Source organism: Ictidomys tridecemlineatus, chromosome 1 (assembly GCF_052094955.1).
Source record: "Ictidomys tridecemlineatus isolate mIctTri1 chromosome 1, mIctTri1.hap1, whole genome shotgun sequence".
In the NCBI taxonomy this organism is placed as follows: Eukaryota; Metazoa; Chordata; class Mammalia; order Rodentia; family Sciuridae; genus Ictidomys; species Ictidomys tridecemlineatus.
The window spans coordinates 121,155,118-121,177,675 of NC_135477.1; the positions used below are offsets into that span (position 1 = coordinate 121,155,118).

At 38.4% G+C, this 22,558-nt stretch overlaps 1 protein-coding gene across 5 annotated transcripts in view; it reads left to right on the forward strand.

Annotated features, from left to right (window-relative positions):
• The window catches only part of LOC101957334 (protocadherin alpha-C2), a 213,351-nt gene that overhangs the window by 14,490 nt on the left and 176,303 nt on the right, over positions 1-22,558 (forward strand). The window contains exon 1 of one of the 5 annotated variants that reach the window (XM_078046532.1): positions 1,435-3,954. The exons of 2 other annotated variants lie outside the window; for them this stretch is intronic. In XM_078046532.1, the coding sequence (XP_077902658.1) occupies positions 1,564-3,954 (2,391 nt within the window). In that variant the 5' untranslated portion in view covers positions 1,435-1,563. Of the gene's footprint in view, positions 1-1,434; positions 3,955-6,874; positions 9,375-20,100; positions 22,532-22,558 lie in introns of those variants that run through there. 2 more of the 5 variants (XM_078046552.1, XM_078046564.1) reach the window with 2 other exon arrangements.

The following is a 22,558-nucleotide window of genomic DNA, read 5'->3' on the forward strand; positions in this document are numbered from 1 at the left end:
TGGTCACAAATCTCAAAAACTCTGCTTTTTCCATAAACTGTAGTCTGAGAGGCTAAGTGATTAAAGGTATGGCATCTTAAATCAGATTGACATCCCACCCTTACACTACTAAAGTCATTCTTAAGTTATTTAACTTCTGTGTATTTGTAAAAACTGAAGCACATTCATATATTTCTGATAAGAACACAAATAATAATAAATTCTGGAAAGAAGGTGGGGGAAAAGGTACACTCATACCTTTTGGTGAGATTGAAAACTGCTGCTACTACTCTGGAAAGCAATATGGAGATGTCTCAAAAAACTAGGAATAAAGCCATCATATTACCCAACTATCCCATTCCTTGATCTATATACAGAAGAACTAAAATCAGCATACTATAGTGATAGACAAATCCATATTTATAGTTGTGCAAGTCAACAATAGCCAAGATAATGAGCCAGTCCAGGTGCCTATCAATAAGTGAATGGATTAAGAAAATGTGGTATATATGCACAGTAGAGTTTTACTCAGTCACAAAGAAGAATGAAATTATGGCATTTGCCAGTAAATTGGAAGTTGAGAACATCATGTTAAGTGAAATAAACCAAACTCAGAAATTCAAGGGTCAAATGTTCTTTCTTATATACAGAAGCTAGAGCAAAGTAAGGGGAAAAAGAGTGAAGGAGTGTTTGAATATCATAAATATTGAAGGAAAGTCAGTGAAGTAAAAGAAGGAGACTGAAGGGGAGGGAAGAATGATGGCAAAGGGGAGGAAATGAGGAATAAACTTAACAAAATCATAGTATGTACATGTATAAATATACCACAGTGAATTCCGCCTTTATGTATACCTATAAAACACCAATCAAAAATAAATAAATGAGAAAGGTAGACAAGTAGAGTAGAGAAAGGGGAATAGGGAAAGGGAAAAGAGGAGGTAAAAGGAGAGAACTGGGGACTGAAACGGATCAAATTAAGTTTTATGTATGTATGATTATGTCAAATTGAACCTAACTATTATGTAACTATAAAGCACCAATAAAAGGAAAAAATCCTACTCATATAAAAAATGCCTTTCTGAGAGGATATTTGTGAGAATTTAATGGATTGATTCCATTAAGACAAATATAACAGTGCCTGTCATGGGAAACATTTTCAATAGATGTTAATTGTTAACAGTAAATAATCGATATCTTACTGTATGTTATGAATCGGAATAATTGAAATTGATTAATTAGTATAAACTTTCTAAGGACAAAGCTTGATAAACAAATAATTGAGTGAGTACTCAAAGTATAATTGAACAGAAATTTAAAATTTTGAGAAAGTTCAATGGTCATATAAGGAAAAGAAGATAAATATATTTAATACTTACATATTTAGCCACATGATGTCGCTGTCTACCACAAGGTCTTTCTCCACAAAAGCAGCCCGTATTACGTGTTCACGTTGAAGCCTTTCTTCACCATCTCTGAAGTATGGTGACGGTGGGAGTTTAAGAAATGAAGAATAAGGAAATCAAATTATTGTTTTTTAATTTTGGATTGATGTAAGAGGGACCAAATATTTAGGAGAAGCTGGCAATGGTGTTTTCCTGGCGAAAAGATCCTGGAACTCAGCGTCTGCTGCTCTGGCTTTTGCTTCTGGAGGCTTGGGAGGCAGGGAGCGGCCAGATCCATTACTCGGTTCCCGAGGAGTCAAAACACGGCACCTTTGTAGGTCGCATCGCTCAGGACCTGGGGCTGGAGCTGGCGGAGCTGGTGCCGCGTCTATTCCGGGTATCCTCCAAGGACCGCGGGGACCTTCTGGAGGTAAATCTGCAGAATGGCATTTTGTTTGTGAATTCTCGGATCGACCGGGAGGAGCTGTGCGGGCGGAGAGCGGAGTGTAGCATCCACCTGGAGGTGATCGTGGACAGGCCCCTGCAGGTTTTCCATGTGGAGGTGGAGGTGAAAGATATTAACGACAACCCGCCAGTATTTCCAGTGGCAGTAAAAAATCTGTTTATTTCGGAATCCCGACAGCTTGGCTCTCGGTTTTCGCTAGAGGGCGCATCCGATGCAGATATTGGAACTAATTCGTTGTTGACTTACAGTCTTGATTCCAGTGAATATTTTGCTTTGGACGTTAAAAGAAATGATGAGGAAATTAAATCCCTTGGACTGGTATTGAAAAAACTTTTAAATCGAGAGGACACTCCTAATCATCATTTACTAATATCTGCGGTTGATGCCGGGAAACCAGAACTCACTGGCACCACTCAAGTGAAGATCACTGTCTTGGATGTAAATGACAATGCCCCAGCATTTGAGAGGTCGGTTTACAAAGTCAGATTATTTGAAAATGCTCCATATGATACCTTAGTAGTGATCGTTAACGCCTCTGATTTGGATGAAGGAGTAAATAAGGACATTGAATATTCTTTCAATACAGATGTATCAGCAGAGATTCTGTCGAAATTTCACTTAGATCAGGTTAGTGGACACATCTGTGTAAAAGGAAACATAGATTACGAAGAAACTAGGTCATATGAAATCCAAATAGAGGCGACAGACAAAGGAAATCCTCCAATGACAGATCACTGCACGGTTCTAGTGGAAATTGTGGATACCAATGATAATGTTCCTGAGTTGGTTATCAAATCATTATCGTTACCTGTTTTAGAAGATGCTCCACTTGGCATGGCCATAGCCCTGATCAGCGTGTCAGATCGTGACTCAGGTGCCAACGGACAGGTGACTTGTCACCTGACGCCACATGTTCCCTTCAAGCTAGTGTCCACTTTCAAGAATTACTATTCGTTGGTGCTGGACAGCGCCCTGGACCGCGAGACCATATCTGATTATAAGCTGGTGGTGACCGCCAGGGACGGGGGCTCCCCTTCGCTGTGGGCCACAGCCAGCGTGTCCGTGGAGGTAGCTGACGTGAACGACAATGCACCAGCTTTTGCACAACCCGAGTACACGGTGTTCGTGAAGGAGAACAACCCTCCAGGCTGCCACATCTTCACGGTGTCTGCGCATGACGCAGATGCGCAGGAGAATGCTCTGGTGTCCTACTCTCTGGTGGAGCGTCGTGTGGGTGAGCGTGCGCTGTCGAGCTTCGTGTCAGTGCACGCGGAGAGCGGCAAAGTGTATGCTCTGCAGCCTCTGGACCATGAAGAACTTGAGCTGCTGCAGTTTCAGGTGAGTGCCGGCGACGCTGGCGTACCGCCCCTGGGTAGTAACGTGACGCTGCAAGTATTCATACTGGATGAGAACGACAATGCGCCAGTACTGCTGGCCCCTCAGGTGGGTGGCGCAGCGGATACAGTGAGGGAGCTGATGTCTCGGTCACTGGGCGCTGGCGACATTGTAACTAAGATACGCGCGGTGGACGCTGACTCTGGCTACAATGCGTGGCTGTCCTACGAGCTGCAACCGGTGGCAGGTAGTGCACGAAGCCCATTCCGCGTGGGACTGTATACAGGCGAGATCAGCACCACACGAGCCCTGGATGAATCGGATGCGCAGCACTACCGTCTGCTGGTGCTGGTCAAAGACCACGGGGAGCCGGCACTGACTGCCACAACCACAGTGTTGCTGTCTCTAGTGGAAAGCAGCCAGGTGCCAAAGGCCTCAAGGGCCTTGACTGGCGCCGCAGGCCGCGAGGCGGCGCTAGTGGATGTGAACGTGTATCTAATCATCGCCATCTGCGCGGTATCCAGCCTGTTGGTGCTCATCCTGCTGATGTACACAGTGTTTCGGTGCTCTGCGGAACCCAACAAGGACACTTGTGGTCCTGGAAAGCCCACGCTGGTGTGCTCCAGCGCGGTGGGGAGTTGGTCGTACTCACAGCAGAGGCGACAGAGGATGTGCTCTGGAGAGGGCCCACCCAAGACCGACCTCATGGCTTTTAGCCCCAGTCTTCCACCATGTCCAGTTAACCAGGATAGAGAGGAGCAACTGGCTATGGACATGGATCTCTCTGCCAAAGTGAGTAATTTATTATTCTTTCCAAAGCGTTCTCTTAAAAAAAAAATTTCTGTGTTTCCACCCCCTTGAAAACATGTTTAAGGTTAATTACACTACACTCTGTTCTACTAATTAGCATTTTTCAGTTGCTGATTTTGTGATTAAAATGGTCAGATTCTTCATGACTAAATTTTGAATGAAGAAATAAACAGTGAAATTAACATTTATAATGTTATTTTGTTTTGTTGATAAGAGCAGTAGCAGGATTATTTTATTGCTAAATGTCTGGGTACGAATAATTTTTTTTTCTTGGACGAATTTCATTATTTACAGAATTCAACTCTAACTTGTGGCCAACTGCTTCCTGCAGAATAACTGTATCTTTTACCTCTTTTCATTGCATCATTCAGGCTGGCCTAGAACACTCGGCCTTTCTGTTCCAGCCTCGCAAATCTCTTAAGATTAGAGGCATGCACCGCTATGCTTGTTTATCTTCATTTTTTTCATTATTTTTATTAGCAATAATGAAAATATCAATATGAAGTGAAATTTTAATTCTTCTGTGGCATATTTAAGTGTTATTTTAAAAAGAATTTTTAAGTTGGGCATGGTGATGCATTCCTGTAATTCTGGTGACTCTGGAGGCAGAGGCAGGAGTTTACAAGTTCAAAGCCATCCTCAACAATTTAGTGAGATCATGTCACAAAATAAAAAAATTGAAGGGCTGGGATTGTAGTAGTGTAGAGCCCCCTTGTGTACAATTAGTAACAAATTGAAACCAATTGCTCAAAGATATTGCAGAGAGTCCAAAATGTAAAATAATTATGTCCCTCACTCCTCTCTTTTCCTACTTCCATTTTATTTTCAAGCACTATCCTTTGCTGCCACTTGTTCATCAAGCCTTGATTTAATATTTATTTTGTTAGTTCTATTATCATCCTATTATAAATAATAGGATCATCCAAAGTTCTTGCCTTGATGGATATGAGACTTTGGTCTTCAAATTGAACTTTCTTCTTCTTGAAATTCTTGACTAACAAGACTCTTGACAAAGACATTTTGAAAATTTTTTAGTTTTTTTTTCTTCTTAGAAATGTATTGATGCTATACAAAGTGAATAGTGAATAGGTATTTATTTCAAATAAATATTTTTATTCTGTTGCATTCCTCATCTATACATTTAAATATTTTTAAAATAAAATGACTGAGAATTGAATTATTTTCAATTTTTCCCAGTGTGCTTGATCTATGATCATTTTGTAAAAACCAAAAGTTGGGTCCCCAAACAGAGAAAGTACTCTGATTTCTATTTTTATTCTAAAATTTGTTTTTTTGTGTGTGAGTGTAGCTCTTCATGGAGAAGGAGAACCCCCAAACTGTTTTCACTAGATGGCATTTTCTTGTTTAGGCAAACATGAAGGAAATGAATTTAAGTATTTAAGCAGCAAAAAGTTTGACAATAGCTATTACCACTATCTCCTTCTATATTGTTTATTTAGAAAAATGTATAATACTGTATTGGGAAGAGTTAATTGCTCATTAAGACTGGGGATGATTCAGAGATGATGACTATAAAAAATGAGCATGAAAATCAAGCTAAAGGCCACATTTTCCACATGGAAATTGAAATATATCTTAATTAGGTCAATTTCCTAGGGAAAATATTTTTGTATTATTTAGAAAGTTTACAGAGCGCTAAGACATCATATTTCCTGATTAATCTTATGATCACCTTATATTAATGTATTTTATTAGGCAATTAAAACCAAACCATTTCTATTGTTCTAAATGTCTAGTTAATGTTTAGTGTCTATTTTTTATTTTTATTTTTATTTGTTTTAGCTGTAGTTGGATACAATTCCTTTATTTATTTTTATGTGGTGCTGAGGATCAAACCCAGTACCTCACATGCTAGATGAGAGCTCTACCGCTGAGCCGCAACCCTAAAGGAGAATTTTAAGAAAAAAATTGAAAGTAGCCAATTATCCTGTTTGACTAAAATATATGAGTTCAATAGGAGAAAGCAGGAATCTTAGACACTGGAAAAGTAGTGGTCTAAGTAGTCATCTTAGACATTGGAGAACAGGCAGGTATTTATAAACCATTAGAGTAAAAATTAGAAGACTCTTCTTGCTTATGGGAGGTAAATAAGTTACAGTCAATAACATTATCTGGAATACTTCACCGCACAAGCTATTTACTAGAAGTTTCTTTTTAAAAAAAATTATTCAAATTTGTTATATATGACAGCAGAATGCATTCCAACTCATATTACACATATATAGCACAATTTTTCATATTTATGTTTCTACTTCCTTGTTAAAGCCCCCTTGAGCATTTGACCCTTAGGTGACTCAAGGAAGATATTCAATGAAATTATGATAGTCTTTGAATGCTTCTTAAAAATATTTGCAAATTTACCTTTCAATGGCTTTGTCCTTGGAACCAATTTTCCCAGGTACCATTCCCTTTGCTTCAACACCAGTAATGCAAGTACAAGGATAAGCAGGGTGTCATAATTAATAATAACCTCTAGAATGCCAAATAATACAAGGAAACTATCATGAATTTTCCTTATCAACACTTCACAATTGTATATTTTCAAAGTTTTCATTAACTACAGTTGGTTCTTTGTAAATACTTAAGATCGGTATAAAAAAGGATTTCCACTGTAGTAGAAGTTACTTCTGTGGTAAAACTAAGAATCACAATCAAATTTCTTTGGTGCAGAATGTATACCTCAGTATTCTTGTTATCCCAAAATTGGATATGTGTTCGGAGAAGCCCCTAAATAAAATAAGACCTGGCAATGATAGTAGTTTTGGGTTTCCGGAATCGGTACTTACGGTTTGAAGCCACATGATGTCGCTCTTTACCATAAAATACATGACAGGAACAAGAATAAAAGGGAAAATATCTCTTCTTACTGGAAAGAAGCTGCATCCTCAATCTGGCGTTTGAAAAATGGAGGATGCAGCTGCACGGAAATGACCAAACAGATTTTTCCTAACTTTGAGACAAGATTCCTAATCATAATAAAGCTCTGAGCGCTTGACATGGAATTTTCCTGGGGAAGTGGCCTGGAATCCCAGCGCCTGCTGCTTTCCTTTCTTCTCCTCGCAATCTGGGAGGCAGGGAGTGGCCAACTCCAGTACTCCATTCCCGAAGAGGTCAAACACGGCACCTTCGTGGGCCGCATCGCTCAGGATCTGGGGCTGGAGCTCGCGGAGCTGGTGCCGCGTCTGTTCCGGGTGGTGTCCAAGGACCGCGGGGACCTTCTGGAGGTAAATCTACAGAATGGCATTTTGTTTGTGAATTCTCGGATCGACCGGGAAGAGCTGTGCGGGCGGAGCGCGGAGTGTAGCATCCACCTGGAGGTGATCGTGGACAGACCGCTGCAGGTTTTTCATGTGGAAGTGGAGGTGAAGGACATCAATGATAACCCGCCTGTGTTCCTGGCGACACAAAAGAATTTGTTCATTGCAGAATCCAAGCCGCTTGATACTCGGCTACCACTAGAGGGCGCCTCGGATGCAGATATCGGAGTCAACGCTCTGCTCACTTACTCGCTGAGCCCCAATGAGTATTTTTCTTTGGAAAAACCATCCGATGACCCACGGGTAAAAGGTCTTGGGCTTCTGTTACGGAAATCTTTAGACCGAGAAGAAACTCCGGAGATTTTTTTAGTACTCACTGTCACTGATGGGGGCAAACCCGAGCTGACAGGCACAGTCCAGTTACTCATTACAGTACTGGATGCTAATGACAATGCTCCAGTTTTTGACCGAACACTCTATACGGTGAAATTACCAGAAAATGTTCCAAATGGAACCTTGGTAATCAAAGTTAATGCTTCAGATTTAGATGAAGGCTCGAATGGAGACATTATTTACTCATTTTCTACTGATATTTCACCAAATGTGAAATCCAAGTTCCACATAGACCCAGTTACAGGACAAATTATCGTAAAAGGATATATTGATTTTGAAGAATGCAAATCCTATGAAATTCTTGTAGAGGGCTTTGACAAAGGACAGCTTCCACTCTCTGGCCACTGTAGAGTTATTGTAGAAGTAGAAGATACGAATGACAATGTCCCAACTTTGGAATTCAAGTCCCTATCACTTCCAATCAGAGAGAACACTCCACTGGGCACCGTTGTCGCACTGATCAGCGTGTCAGATCGTGACTCAGGTGCCAACGGACAGGTGACTTGTCACCTGACGCCACATGTTCCCTTCAAGCTAGTATCCACTTTCAAGAATTACTATTCGTTGGTGCTGGACAGCGCCCTGGACCGCGAGACCATATCTGACTATAAGCTGGTGGTGACCGCCAGGGACGGGGGCTCCCCTTCGCTGTGGGCCACAGCCAGCGTGAACGTGGAGGTGGCTGACGTGAACGACAATGCACCAGCTTTTGCACAACCCGAGTACACAGTGTTCGTGAAGGAGAACAACCCGCCAGGCTGCCACATCTTCACGGTGTCTGCACATGACGCAGACACGCAGGAGAATGCTCTGGTGTCCTACTCTCTGGTGGAGCGTCGTGTGGGTGAGCGTGCGCTGTCGAGCTACGTGTCAGTGCACGCGGAGAGCGGCAAGGTGTATGCTCTGCAGCCTCTGGACCACGAAGAGATTGAGCTGCTTCAGTTTCAGGTGAGTGCCCGAGACGCTGGTGTGCCGCCCCTGGGCAGCAACGTGACGCTGCAAGTGTTTGTGCTGGATGAGAACGACAACATGCCAACACTGCTGGCACCTGGGACAGGTGACACAGGGGGAGCTTTGAATGAACTGGTGCAGTGGTCAGTGGGTGCCGGCCACGTGGTAACGAAAGTGCGTGCAGTGGATGCTGACTCTGGCTACAACGCCTGGCTGTCTTATGAGCTGCTCCAGTTAGCCGGTGGCTCGCGCAGCCCATTCCGTGTGGGTTTGTACACGGGCGAGATCAGTACGACCCGTGCCCTGGATGAAGCAGACGCGCCACGCCAGCGCCTGCTGGTCCTGGTGAAAGACCACGGTGAACCGGCGCTGACCGCCACCGCCACAGTGCTGGTTTCCCTGGTGGAGAGTGGCCAGGTGCCAAAGACCTCCTCCAGGGCACTGGCGGGCACTGCTGGCCGCGACGCGGCGCTAGTGGATGTCAACGTGTACCTGATCATTGCCATCTGTGCAATTTCCAGCCTGTTGGTGCTCACGCTGTTGCTGTACACGGCATTTAGGTGTTCGGCGGTGCCCACGGAGGGCTCCTGTAGACCTGGGAAGCCCACGTTGGTGTGCTCCAGCGCGGTGGGGAGCTGGTCTTACTCGCAGCAGAGGAGGCAGAGGGTGTGCTCTGGCGAAGGCCTGCCCAAGACTGACCTCATGGCCTTCAGCCCCAGTTTACCTGATTCTAGGGACAGAGAGGATCAACCACAAACTACTGGAGATTCCTTGGCAAAGGTTAGTTTACAATATCCTTTTGTTCAATCTGAATAGTCATACTCTTTTGCACTATCATTTTACTTCTCATAATTAAATTTCTCTCTATCAATTTTCTCTACTTCTGTTTATAGGTTTCTTTTAACTCTAATGTCCTGAAGCCAAGGCAGGATGGTGGGCTAGGTATTTGAGAGGCTGTGGTGGAGGGATCACTTGAGCCTAGGAGTTACCGCGGAGACAAGCCCAGGCAATAATGAGACCCAATCTCAAAAAACAAAAAACAAAAACCCAACAACAACAAAACAACAATAAATCAATAAAAAGGAAGTAAAAAATAGAACATGAAGACCATGTACATTACTTTCTTTTTATTCTTCATTATTCAACACATTCATATAGCTATAATTTCCAACATATTGTAAGGATTGTATTTGTCATTTTCAATGGTAATTAACATTTAGGAAATGTTTTACTATTTTCACCTATAAGACATACACAAATATAGTCAGACAGAAATAGAACAATTCTATTAAATTTTCTGAAAGTGAAAATCAGTCATCTCCTTTCCTTAAAGCCCCTCACATACCCATTCCAAATCACTTTCGCTTATTGTCCCCCAAATGTAAACACACATTTAACAAATTGTGGTTAATTGTATATTTCCTGCAATTCTCTAAGGAGAACTGCACAAAATGTTTTGTCCGTGTTTGTGTGTTCTTTGTATTTATCACTCATCGATGTTTATGAAGTCATCTGTACTGTTATGTAGTTGTCATTTATTTAACTCCATTGAAAAATTATTTTATGAATATACTGTGAGTTATTTATTCTATAGTTGAGGAGCTTGCCTTGTGTTTGATTATGCCTACTCTAAACAATGCTATTCTTAAATATGTTGTACATTTTTGATGTCCATCTACATATATTTCTCCTAAGTGTTTAACTAAGAGTTGGGTTAGTGTATCACAGAATACATATTTATCTTTAGTAAAAGATGACAACAAATTTTCCAAGTTGTTTTTACCTGGTTTCGGCTGCTCTCTATCATCTCTATATTTGCCACATTATTTTCATGTTAGTCATTTTACTAGATGTATTTTTTATTTTTCTCTTGAATTTATTTTGTGTTTCCTGAATTTGAAGTGAGATTGAGAGCTGATAATGTAGCTCAGTGGCATATAACATATTAAACATAGTAAGGACTTGGGTTGTACCCCCAACACTCTATTTAAATAAATAAAAATAAAAATGAGTTGTAGCACCTTTCCATGTGATTATTGAACATTTTTCTATCTTATTTTATTTATTAGCTATTAGATTTCCTACCTATTTTCTATACATTTTTTAAAATTTTCCCTTTATTTCTTCTAGGGAGCTTCCTTTCTTTTGCTGTTAGTTTTTCTTAGATCTTTAAAAACTAAAAATATTCTGGACACAAACTTTATTTTGTAGTCTACTCTATGGCCTCTTTCTATTCTTTTAATTGTTTCTTTCAGTGAATAAAAATTCTTAATTTTAGTTAAGTTCAATTTATCAAATTTTCCTTCTTTATGTCACGAACATTATTTCCTGTGTTTTATTTTATTGTTCATATTAATCTACAATCCATTTGGAATAGTTTTTCATTGTTTTGATATGGGGGAAATTTTTGTTTTCCTGAACTTTTTGCTGACTCCTAAAATGAGGATGGAAGCATTTCCATCTCTTACTTTTCTTGGAAGAATTTGAGAAGAATTGATGTTCATTTCTTAAATATTTGATAAAATTCTCAAGTAAAGCACGTGTGTGTATTTTTTTTTTGTGTGTGTGTGTGTATTATAATACTAATTCAACCTCTCAGTTGCTATTGACTTGTTCAGCTATTCATAATTCAGTCTTGACAGGTTTTATATTTCTAGTAATTCGTCAATTTCTTATAGGTTATTTAATTTGTTAGCATGTAATTGTTCATAGTAGTCTCTTATAACCCTTTTTATTTTTGTGGTACCAGTCTTAATGCCACTCCTTTTATTTCTAATTTTGTTTATTTTTCTTAATGTCGTGAAAGGATTGTCAATTCTGTTCATCTTTTTGTAAAATCAACTCATTGTTGTTGTTTATTGTCCCTATTCTATCACTCATTTATTTATGCTCTAGTCATTATTCTTCCATCTTCTTTGGGCTTAGTTTGTCCCTTTTTATCTAATTCCTTAAGTTATAAAATTAGATTTTTAATTTAAGATATTTCTTATTTTTAATTTAGGTATTTATTGTTATAGAATTCCCTCTTAGTACTGTGTTTGCTGCATCCTCTAAATTTTTGTATGTTATGTTTTCTTTTTGATTTAAAAATATATTTTCTAATCTCATTATTTACTTATTGTCTGACCCACTGGTTGTTCAAAAGTCTGCTGTTTAATTTCCACAGATTTGTGGATTTTTTTCAATTTTCCTCCCACTATTGATTTCATTCCATTGTGGTCAGGAAATAGTATGATTTCAGCCTTTTAAAACTTAAGACTTGTACAGTGATCTAATACATGATCTACCCTGGAGAATGGGGCATTGCAATATCTTACTTTTATTGTGTTGCTATCTATGTCTTTCTTCATTTCTGTCAATGTTTACCTCATTGTAAAGGTGCTGTGATTTGGGGAAATATATCGTAAAATTGTTATATCATCCAGGCAAATTGACCCCTTTATGATTACGTAAGAGCTCTTTTTGTTCTTGCCACAATTTTCAACTTCAAGTTTATTTTGTCCAAATAACTACTGCTACACCCACTCATTTGGTTATTCTTTGCATGAAATATCTCTTTTCCATCCTTTAACTTTCAAGCTCTGAGTCCTTAAATCTGAAGTTAATCTCTTGTAGACAGGATATATTTGGAACTTATTCCTCATTCAGTTATTCTGTCTTTTGATTGAGAGAGTTTAATCCATTTACATTTAAAGAAATTACTGATAAGGAACAACTTTCATTTGTCATTTTGTTAATTGTTTTCTGTCTTGAGTTATTTTGTCTTTTTGTTATCTCCTTTGGTGTTTTGTTGATTTTTTGTAATGATGCATCTTGATTCCATTCTTGTTTTCTTCTGCATATGTTCTATATGTATTTTCTTTGCAGTTATTATGGGTTTATGTAAAACATAGTTATAGTGATCTATTTTAGATTGATAACATCTTAACTTCAATTGCAAAACAAAAAATTCCACTCTTACATATTCCCTTCCCATCTTTGTTATTGATGTCGCAAATTACCTCTTTTAAACTTATGTACTAATTAACATTCTGTGTATTTGTATTTTATGTTTGTATTTAATTTCTATACCAGGTTTAAAGGCAATTTATGCATTGCCATTATAGTATTATAGTATTCTGTATTTGTTTATATATTTACCTTTATTAGTGAGATACTTTAATATGCTTATATGTTACTGTTTAGTGTCCTTTCATTTTATCTCAAAGAATTTCTTTTTAGCATTTCTTGTAAGGTAGATCTAGTGGTGATGAATCTCAGCTTTTGTTTATCAGAAATAGCCTTTGTCTTTTATTCATTTTTGAATATTTGAAGGACAGTTTTGCTGAATGTAGTATTCTTGTCTGGCAATGTTTTCTTTCAGTAGTTTCAACATATCTTACTCTTTTCTAGCCTTCAAGATTTCTGGTAAGAAATTTGCTGATAGTCTTTTTGGTATTTCCTTTTGAATAATTAGTTATTTTTCTCTTGCTGCTTTTAAAATCCTCTATTTGTTGTTGACTTTCAACAATTTAATTCTAGTTTCCAGGTGTCATTTTACTTTGGTTCATCCTATCTGAAGGCTGTTGGGTTCTTGAATCTGTCCATTTGAAGAATGTTCAATTCCTTCTCTGAATTGGGAAACTGTCACCCATAATTTCTAGAAATAAACAAGTTTTCTGCCTGTTTTTCTCTCTTCTCCTTTAGTGTGATGAAAATAATGCATATATTGGACCCCTTTTGGTGTCCCATAAGTCCCTTAGGTTTTCTTCACTCTTTTTTTCCCCTCAAAAAACTTGCTCCCTGCCTGAGTAATTTCAAATGACCCTTCCATGAGGTAACCTACTGTCTTTGATCACATCCTCTGTTGAATCCCTCTAGTGAATTTTCTAACTCAGTTATTGTATTTTTCAACTCTAAAATTCATGTTTAGTTTTTTAAAATTCTATGTCTGTTGAAATTCTCTTCTGTTTATGTTTTATTTTCTGGAGCTCACTGGCATCTTCATGATAGTTTGAATGCTTTGACAGGTAATTCATATCCCTCCATTTCTTTAGATTCTGGAAATTCTTGAAAGTCTTTTTATTATGCCATATTTTCCTGTTCCCTTCTGTTGATATGACCTTATTTGGAAAACAGTCATCTTTTCCAAGTCTTTCTGAACTTCCCTTTCACCAATTGTCTTGGTAGAAATTCTGTGGTTCTCTGAATCCTCTTCTGTGCATACATCTTCTTTGGATTTTTGTGCATAATTCCTAGTTAGAGGGATTTACTGGTTTCTTTTGTCTGTAACTCATTCTCTGTTCACTTTGGTGTCTGTCTGTTATGCCATGAATGCTCTAAAGCCATAGTATTTGCTCACCTCTTTTGTTTGTTTGTTTGTTTTTGTTTGTTCTGAGTAGTCCCCAGGCATCTACAATATGTTGTGTTATCAGTGCCTTGATTCAAATGAGATATCTGAAATGCCCACTGAAAAACCAGAACATTGGATACCTACTCCATTCTCCTCATTTTCTTATGAAGGAGAGTCTGCTAAACTGTCAACTTCTATCTATTGAGTTGCAGGTCCTCTGAATACCAACACACCACTCAGATTTTATTACTTTCAGCTGCCCTCAGACATTTTTGCAGGAATCCCTTAGTATTAGAAGACCTGTGAGACAGAAACCAGCCCCTTGGGCAGATTGTGCTGAAAAGTCAGAATGTGGGATATATGCTTCACTCTTCTTGTAGTTTTCCCTAGGTAGAAGATGGAAGCTGAGTGTTTCCTCCTGATTTAGTGGCACCATGCTATGGGAGGAATATGGGGAGAAAGTCCCATAAATTTTTTTAACCAGCTTTAATATCAAAGTTTTATATTTGAAGTTCAGGAGTCTCTTACCTCTTACCTCATTTCTACATTTGTCACAATGGGAACTGTTCTGTGTTTTTTGTTGTTGTTGTTGACTTGGTATATCTGTTAGTGGAGCGTGTAGGGATTCCTAAAACATCATCCTGCTTATGTCAAAACCTGTTAACCTTTAATAATATAATATATATGTAACATAAATACATGATATATGTACATACATACATAATTTTCCTAGAGATTAAAATCCACATTCTGAAAAAAACCACATTCTAGTCTTATTAAAACTTAAATTAAATCAATACTTTTACCATGTCAAAACAATGCTAAGGCCTTGAATAGTATCTCTATTTATCTGTTCCTCACTTTCTTTAACTGGTATATCTTTTAGTTATACATATATCCACACAAAATGCATCATTATCATTGTTTTGTACAGTTAACATAAATTTATGTTTAGGCTTCTTTCTGGGTTTATATTCTTTTTGAAAAAGTTTTTAATTATTTATTTTAAAGTGACCTGCTGGTGAAGAAATCCCCAAGTTTTTGTTTGTGTAGATATCTTTATTTTTACTATCACTTTTCAAATATAGTTTTGCTGGGTATTAAATTATGGATCAGAAGTTATATTTTCCAGCACTTTGAAGATGACATTCCATAGTTGTAGTTGTTTTCACAGTTGTCTCCTTCTCCTATTTTCTTCTTCCTTCTCCTTTTTCTTCTTTTTTCACTACTTCTTCTCTATCTCCTTTTCCTTTGTAGTTGAGATTGAATCCAGAGGCACTGTACAACTAAACTACATCCTCCATCCCTTTTAATTTTTATTTTAACACAAAATATCTCTGAAATTTAGTGATATTAGTGAGCAACTGAACAAGACCCTGTCTCAACTGTCTCAAAATAAATAAATAAAAAGGGTTCAGTGGTTAATTGTCCTTGGGTTCCATCTGTGGTACAAAACAAACAAACAAACAAAAAACCCAGGCAGGCTTCAAACTTGTGATTCTTAATAGAATAGAACTATTCTATTTAGGTACAATGCACACATTTTAATACCAGTCTGTTGAGTCACTAGGATTACAGGCATGTGCCACTATACCTGCTCACAGATGTGTTTTGAGAATATGGCTACCAAGTTTATTGTTTAGATATTGTGCTTTTTTCTCTCTCTAGCTACCTTCTATACTTTTTTAATTAAAAATTTCAACAGCTTTTCTATTATTAATGCCTAGTTTGCTTTATTTTTATCTTGCTTACACTTTTTAAAGTTTCTTATATCTGTGGGTTGACATGTTTTATCAGTGTGAGACAAAATTTAGCAGTCTGCCTTCAAATATTGCTTTTAACTCATATTTTCTATCTTCTTTGACTCAAAGTACATGTATGTTAAATGTTTTCAACATATACTTTATGTGTATTATCCCCCATTATTGTTTTTAATCACTTGTTTTTTTGTTACATAGTATATATATTATTCTGACTCTCTCTTACATTGGTAATTTTTTCTTCTTTTAGTCCTTTATCAAAATCATCAATTGAATTCTTAACTTCAGTTATGGCTTTTTCAGTTTTAAAATGTAATTTGCCTTTAAAAATACATTACAGTTTTTTTTGGTGGAGCTCTTTAATTTATTATGCATTTAATTCAAAACATTACTCATGATATTTTTGATCTGTCAGATCATTTTAATAATTGAATCATCTGTGTGTCTCTTTCTATTGTTTATTTTTATGACCCTCCTTCTTGTTATGCCTAATAAATTTGAATTGAGTTTGGATATTGTGAATAAAAACCGTGTTCTGGATGATGTTATCTTCTTCCTCAGCAGAACAATGAACTTCTAGTTATCTGCTAGATGTGGATTTAGGGTATTTATGATTGAGCTTAACTTGAAATAAGTACTCTATCTCTTTTTTTTTGTTGGATACTATGCAATCTGGCATTACAAATATTTTCAACATCTTATTTTTGTTTCTTTCAATTCACTTCCCCCATTCTATTTTATAGACCTACTTAAAATAAAACAAACATTAGGCTCAGGATTTGTACCATATTTGAAAAATCTGTTTCTTTCTTCTCCATTACTGAATCTCAAGAACCAAGATTATTAAATCTTTTTCCCTTTGATTACCTAGAATATTGAATAATTGCATTAGAAACTTTCCTCCCTCAAAGTTTCTATTTACTTTGGCTAACATTTTTAAACTGAATGTGACCCAAAAGAACATTATTCCCCTCAATTTAATGATGAATCAACTGTATCCCCAAGACAAAACAAAACTTACCTGTGATCACATGCTTAAGTTTAACTCTTTGTCTCTTTGTCTAAGGACTAATTTTGAAAGACAAATGCTAGTGATAACTTAAAGCATGGTTATAATTTAATACATTTAAAGATAAATCAAGTGTCAAGAATCTTATTTTTTCCTGAAATATCTATATAATACCATGAATTATTTTCCCAAAGACATGCATGTGAATCCTTTTCTTCATTGAATATAGTTTTAAGTACTCAATATTTACCAGAAGTTTTAAAACAATACACACATTATTAATACCATATTGTCAGTTTTACCTCTTAATAGTTGATATTTACTTTTTTGAAAGGATATTTCATGTTTTATAAAACTTTCTACAATAATTTATGCTATAGCCTTGTCATTTCACATCAATTACTGCTCTGTAGACTATAACTACCAAGCATGGTAAGCTCAGTGGCTCAAGAGGCTGAAGTGGGAGGGGGTCCGCAGTGGGGTGGGTGCAGAGGCAGGGTGGGAAAGTTCAAAGCCAGACTCTTGCCGTGTAGGAAGTCCCTAAGCAACTTAGCAAGACCCTTTCTCAAAATAAGTAAAAGTGGATTGGGAACGTGGAAATGTGGCTTGGTGGCTAAGCATTCCTGGGTTCAATCCCTGATACCAAATAAAAAACAAACAAAAAATAAAAATAAAAGAATGTGAGTACCATCTGTTGATGTTATTCTGAAAAAACTTATCATTTTCTTTTTTCCTTCTATTGGGTATTAAAATATTTTAAAATTATCATGAATAATGTTCAATAAATAGTATTAAAAATTGATCCATATTTTTATTAATCATCCTTTGTCACTATAACAAATACATGAGATAATCAACTTACTAGGTTTATTTAGATTTATGGTTTCAGAGGTTCCGGTCCATGATCAGTTGGCCACCTCATTTTTAGGCCTGTGTTGAGGCAGGACCAATCATTGTTAGGAGTCTACAACATTCACCTCTGGCCAAGAAATAAAAAAGAAAAAGAGGAAGAAACCAGGGTCCCAGAATCCCTTTTAAAGTCATGTCCCGCCCCCCCCCCCCAGAGACCTAAATCTTCCCATTAGACCCCATATCTTAAAGATTCTTTACCTCCCAAAGTGTCACCCTGGGAAGAAAGATTTTGCCTTGTGGACCTTTAGGGACATTAAGGTAGTAACTATAATAGTGTTGAACTGATCTGAATGTTAAGGGAAAGCCATGATAATAGGGATAGTAATAATCTTACAAAATATAAAGGCAATGATAAACACATTTTCAAAGATTACAACCAAAACAAATTCTGTGACATTATTTTATTTCTTTACAAGATTGACCTCTGGAAATCAAATAACTTTCAGCTGATTGCATTTTCTGGTAATTTCTTATTTTTTCCAAGCTATATTTTATTATGAATTTCTTGGCACTGAGAATTACATGTTTTAAATGTAAAAGTATGCAGAAATATAATTATGGTTCTGTTAGTTCCTCTTGTCCTCACAGGTAAGGAAGATTTTGTAATGTTTAAAGAAATCTATGGAGTGTATATAAAAGCAGAATATTAAATATTTCAATTAAAATGTTGGTGACATTTTCTTTTGGCTATATTTATTAAGCGAAGTCAACTATATTGACTGAGTAAAATTCAAATGTAAGTTCATGCAGAAGAACAGTTGAGGGAATAATGGAACTAATATAGAAGTAAGCTGGTCATAAAATGGGTATTCTTTTCACATGATTACTTTTACTGTAATCTACACATCTGGCAGAGAATTGTAGGATTTTGACTTACTGAATAAATACAAGATATATGATTACTCAAATTATACAGTAATAGCAACTTGAAGAAATGCTGTCTAGATATGTCTAATTTTAAAATATTGTCAGGGGCTGGGGTTGTGGCTCAGTGGTAGAGTGCTCACCTCGCAGATATGAGACCCGGGTTTGATCCTCAGCATCACAAAAAATAAATAAACAAATAAAGATATTGTGCCTATGTATAATTAAAAAAATAAAAATAAAAAATAAAATAGTATCAAGATGCTTACTAAAAATTGTTTTAGTATATACTAAAAATTGTTTTAGTATATTTTGACTTCTAGAATATTGAAATTTCCATATCACAATTTTGAGTAAACACAAAAGTGGTGATATTATAAAAAACATAAAGAACAAAATTTTCATTAATTTGGAAACTAGACTTCCAAAAAAGGAACTCAGGAAAGGATGTCATGAAATGAAATAGTTTAGTTATTTTAAAAATAACAGTAATAAAAATTCAGGACTAAACATTACAAATTAGAATAAAAATTTGTTTAATGAGTAATGCAGAAGTAGTACATATCCTTTAAAATGATATGGAAAAATTTAAAGAAGATATCTAAGTAGAGAAAGAAAAATCAAAATTTTATTAAATGTTATTATGCCAGGCCTGGTGGTACATGCCTGTAACCCCAGCAACTAAGGAGGCTAAAGCAGGAGGATTTGAGGCCAGTTTGGGCAGTTTAGCAAGGTCCTAACTCAAAATAAAAAAAATAAAAATAAAAAACGGCTGGCCTGTAGTCCCTGTGATTGAGGAGGTGGAGGCAGGAGGTTTGCAAGTTCAAAGCCAGCCTCAGCAACTTAGCAAGACCCTATCTCAAAATAAAAAACAAAAATTAGAAAGGGTTTGGGACTTCGCTCAGTGGTTAAGCCCCCCTGGATTCAATCCCCAGTACCAAAAATAAAATAGCCACTACTGCCACATCATGTCCACCACAAATATGGGAAGTTATACTCATGTATGTATGATATGTCAAAATAATAGTCTACTGTCACATATAACTAAAAAGAACAAATAAAATTTTTAAAAAGATCAAAAGCATTTAATGATCTTTGATAACCTCAAAATTTTTATTTATTTTGACAATTATATAGTAATATTAAATAAATAGTTAATACCAAAAAAACCTGGTACTGGAAAAATATTTTTATCAGTTGGAAATATATAAACCCTTAACTAAATAAAATAGAACATTGCAAATTACTTAAGTAGGGATTTGGGTGTCATGATTTCAGAAGTGATTTTTTAATATTTTAGTGATGTGCTTGTATTGATTCATTTCAATTTAGGTTTTAATATTTTGACTAGAGAAAGGAGATATACAGAGTCATAGAAAATATGTCACTGAAATTCGGTAATATTTGATAAATATTTGACAAACATAAGGTAAGTAAAGCAAAACATGGAAAAATACTTACCCTTTCATCCACATGATGTCGCTGGACACTGACAAATCTTTTCTCCCTCCTCCAACATACAAAGCATACGGTGAGTACATTTTTAACAGGAAGGAAAAAGACCTTCCATTTGTGGCTCTGCTACAAAAGATCAAACGGGCGAGGGAATTGGGGGAAAAAAAGTAAATTTGGATTAAATTTCCAGAAGATATTTTGTGACGATGCACTAGAGATTGGAGACGTGCAAGGAGATCGCGAGATTGCGATGCTATATTCCCAAAGAGGAAGTCCAGGATCCTGGCGCCTGCTGCTCTCACTGCTGCTCCTCCCAGCATGCAAGAAAGGGAGCGGCCAGCTCCATTACTCGGTCCCCGAGGAGGCAAAACACGGCACCTTCGTAGGCCGCATCGCCCAGGATCTGGGACTGGAGCTGGCAGAACTGGTTCCTCGCCTGTTCCGTGTGGCGTCCAAGGACCACCGGGAACTTTTGGAGGTAAATTTGCAGAATGGCATTTTGTTTGTGAATTCTCGGATCGACCGGGAGAAGCTGTGTGGGCGAAACACAGAGTGTAACGTCCACCTGGAAGTGATCCTAGACCAACCGCTGCAGGTTTATCATGTGGAGGTGGAGGTGAGAGACATTAATGACAACCCGCCTAGGTTCTCTCGATCAGAACAAAGATTAAATATTTTAGAATCAAGAATGCCAGATTCGCGATTTCCGGTAGAGGGCGCATCTGATTTGGATATAGGAGTAAACGCAGAATTGAGATACAAAGTAAATCCTAATGAATATTTTGACTTGGATGTTAAAAGAAATGAAGGAGAAACAAAGGTTTTAGAGCTAGTTTTGAAGAAACCTTTAGATAGAGAAGAAACACAAGAGCATCGTTTATTACTAATTGCAACTGATGGAGGAAAACCTGAACTAACAGGTACAGTTCAGTTATTGATCAATGTATTGGATGCGAATGATAATGCCCCAGAATTTGATAAACCCATTTACAATGTAAAAATGTTGGAAAACACACCGAATGAGACTTTGGTTATTAAACTGAACGCCTCAGATGCAGATGAAGGTAGCAATAAGGAAATAACGTATTTCTTCAGTAATCTCGTTTCTGATGATGTAAAATCTAAATTTTCAATCAATTCTGATAGTGGTGAAATAAAAGTTAAGGGAGAACTGGATTATGAAGACTGTAACTTGTATGAAATTAATATTGATGCGGTAGATAGAAGTGCATTCCCATTAACAGGACACTGCAAAGTAATAGTGAAACTCCTCGATGTGAACGATAACTCTCCTGAGATGGCCATAACCTCCCTCTTTCTGCCTATCAAAGAGGACGCTCCCTTGGGTACTGTCATCGCCCTGATTAGCGTATCCGACCGTGACTCTGGTTCCAATGGGCAGGTGACCTGCTCTCTGACGTCCCATGTTCCCTTCAAGCTGATGTCCACTTTCAAGAATTACTACTCGCTGGTGCTGGATAGCGCCTTGGACCGCGAGAGCATATCCGAGTATGAGTTGGTGGTGACTGCGAGGGATGGGGGCTCGCCTTCGCTGTGGGCCACAGCCAGCTTGTCCGTGGAGGTGGCAGATGTGAACGACAACGCGCCAGTGTTCGCGCAGCCCGAGTACACGGTGTTCGTGAAGGAGAACAACCCGCCAGGCTACCACGTCTTCACAGTGTCCGCGCGTGACGTAGACGCTCAGGAGAATGCGCTGGTGTCCTACTCTCTGGTGGAGCGTCGGGTGGGCGAGCGTGCGCTGTCTAGCTACGTGTCAGTGCACGCGGAGAGCGGCAAGGTGTATGTGCTGCAGCCTCTGGACCATGAGGAGCTGGAGCTGCTGCAATTTCAAGTGAGCGCGCGCGACGCTGGTGTGCCTCCCCTAGGCAGCAACGTTACTCTGCAACTGTTTGTGTTGGATGAGAACGACAACGCGCCAGCTTTACTGGGACCTTGGCAACAAGGAGCAGGCGGCGCTGTTAGCGAGCTGGTGCCGCGGACAGTTGGTGCAGGCCATGTGGTGGCGAAGGTGCGGGCGGTGGACGCTGACTCGGGGTACAATGCGTGGCTGTCCTACGAGCTCTTGCCTTTGGCAGGTGTCGCGCGCAGCCCGTTTCGCGTAGGGCAGTACACTGGCGAGATCAGCACCACGCACTCTCTAGACGAGGCAGACGCGCCACGCCAGAGTCTGCTGGTGCTGGTGAAGGACCACGGAGAGCCAGCGCTGACCACCACCGCCACAGTGCTGGTGTCTCTTGTGGAGAGCGGCCAGGTGCCTAAGTCCTACTCGCGGGTGTCTGTGGGCGCCGGGAGTCAGGAGGCTGCGCTGGTGGATGTCAACGTGTACCTGATCATAGCCATCTGCGCGGTGTCCAGCCTGTTAGTGCTCACGCTGTTGCTGTACACAGCATTTCGCTGCTCAGCGACACCCACCGAGGGCTCCTGCAAGCCTGGAAAGCCTACACTGGTGTGCTCCAGCGCGGTGGGGAGCTGGTCTTACTCACAGCAGAGGAGGCAGAGGGTGTGTTCTGGGGAAGGCCCGCCCAAGACCGACCTCATGGCTTTCAGCCCCAGCTTACCTCAAGGTCCCAACTCTACAGACAATGTGAGTCTTATTCACCCTATTCTTCCC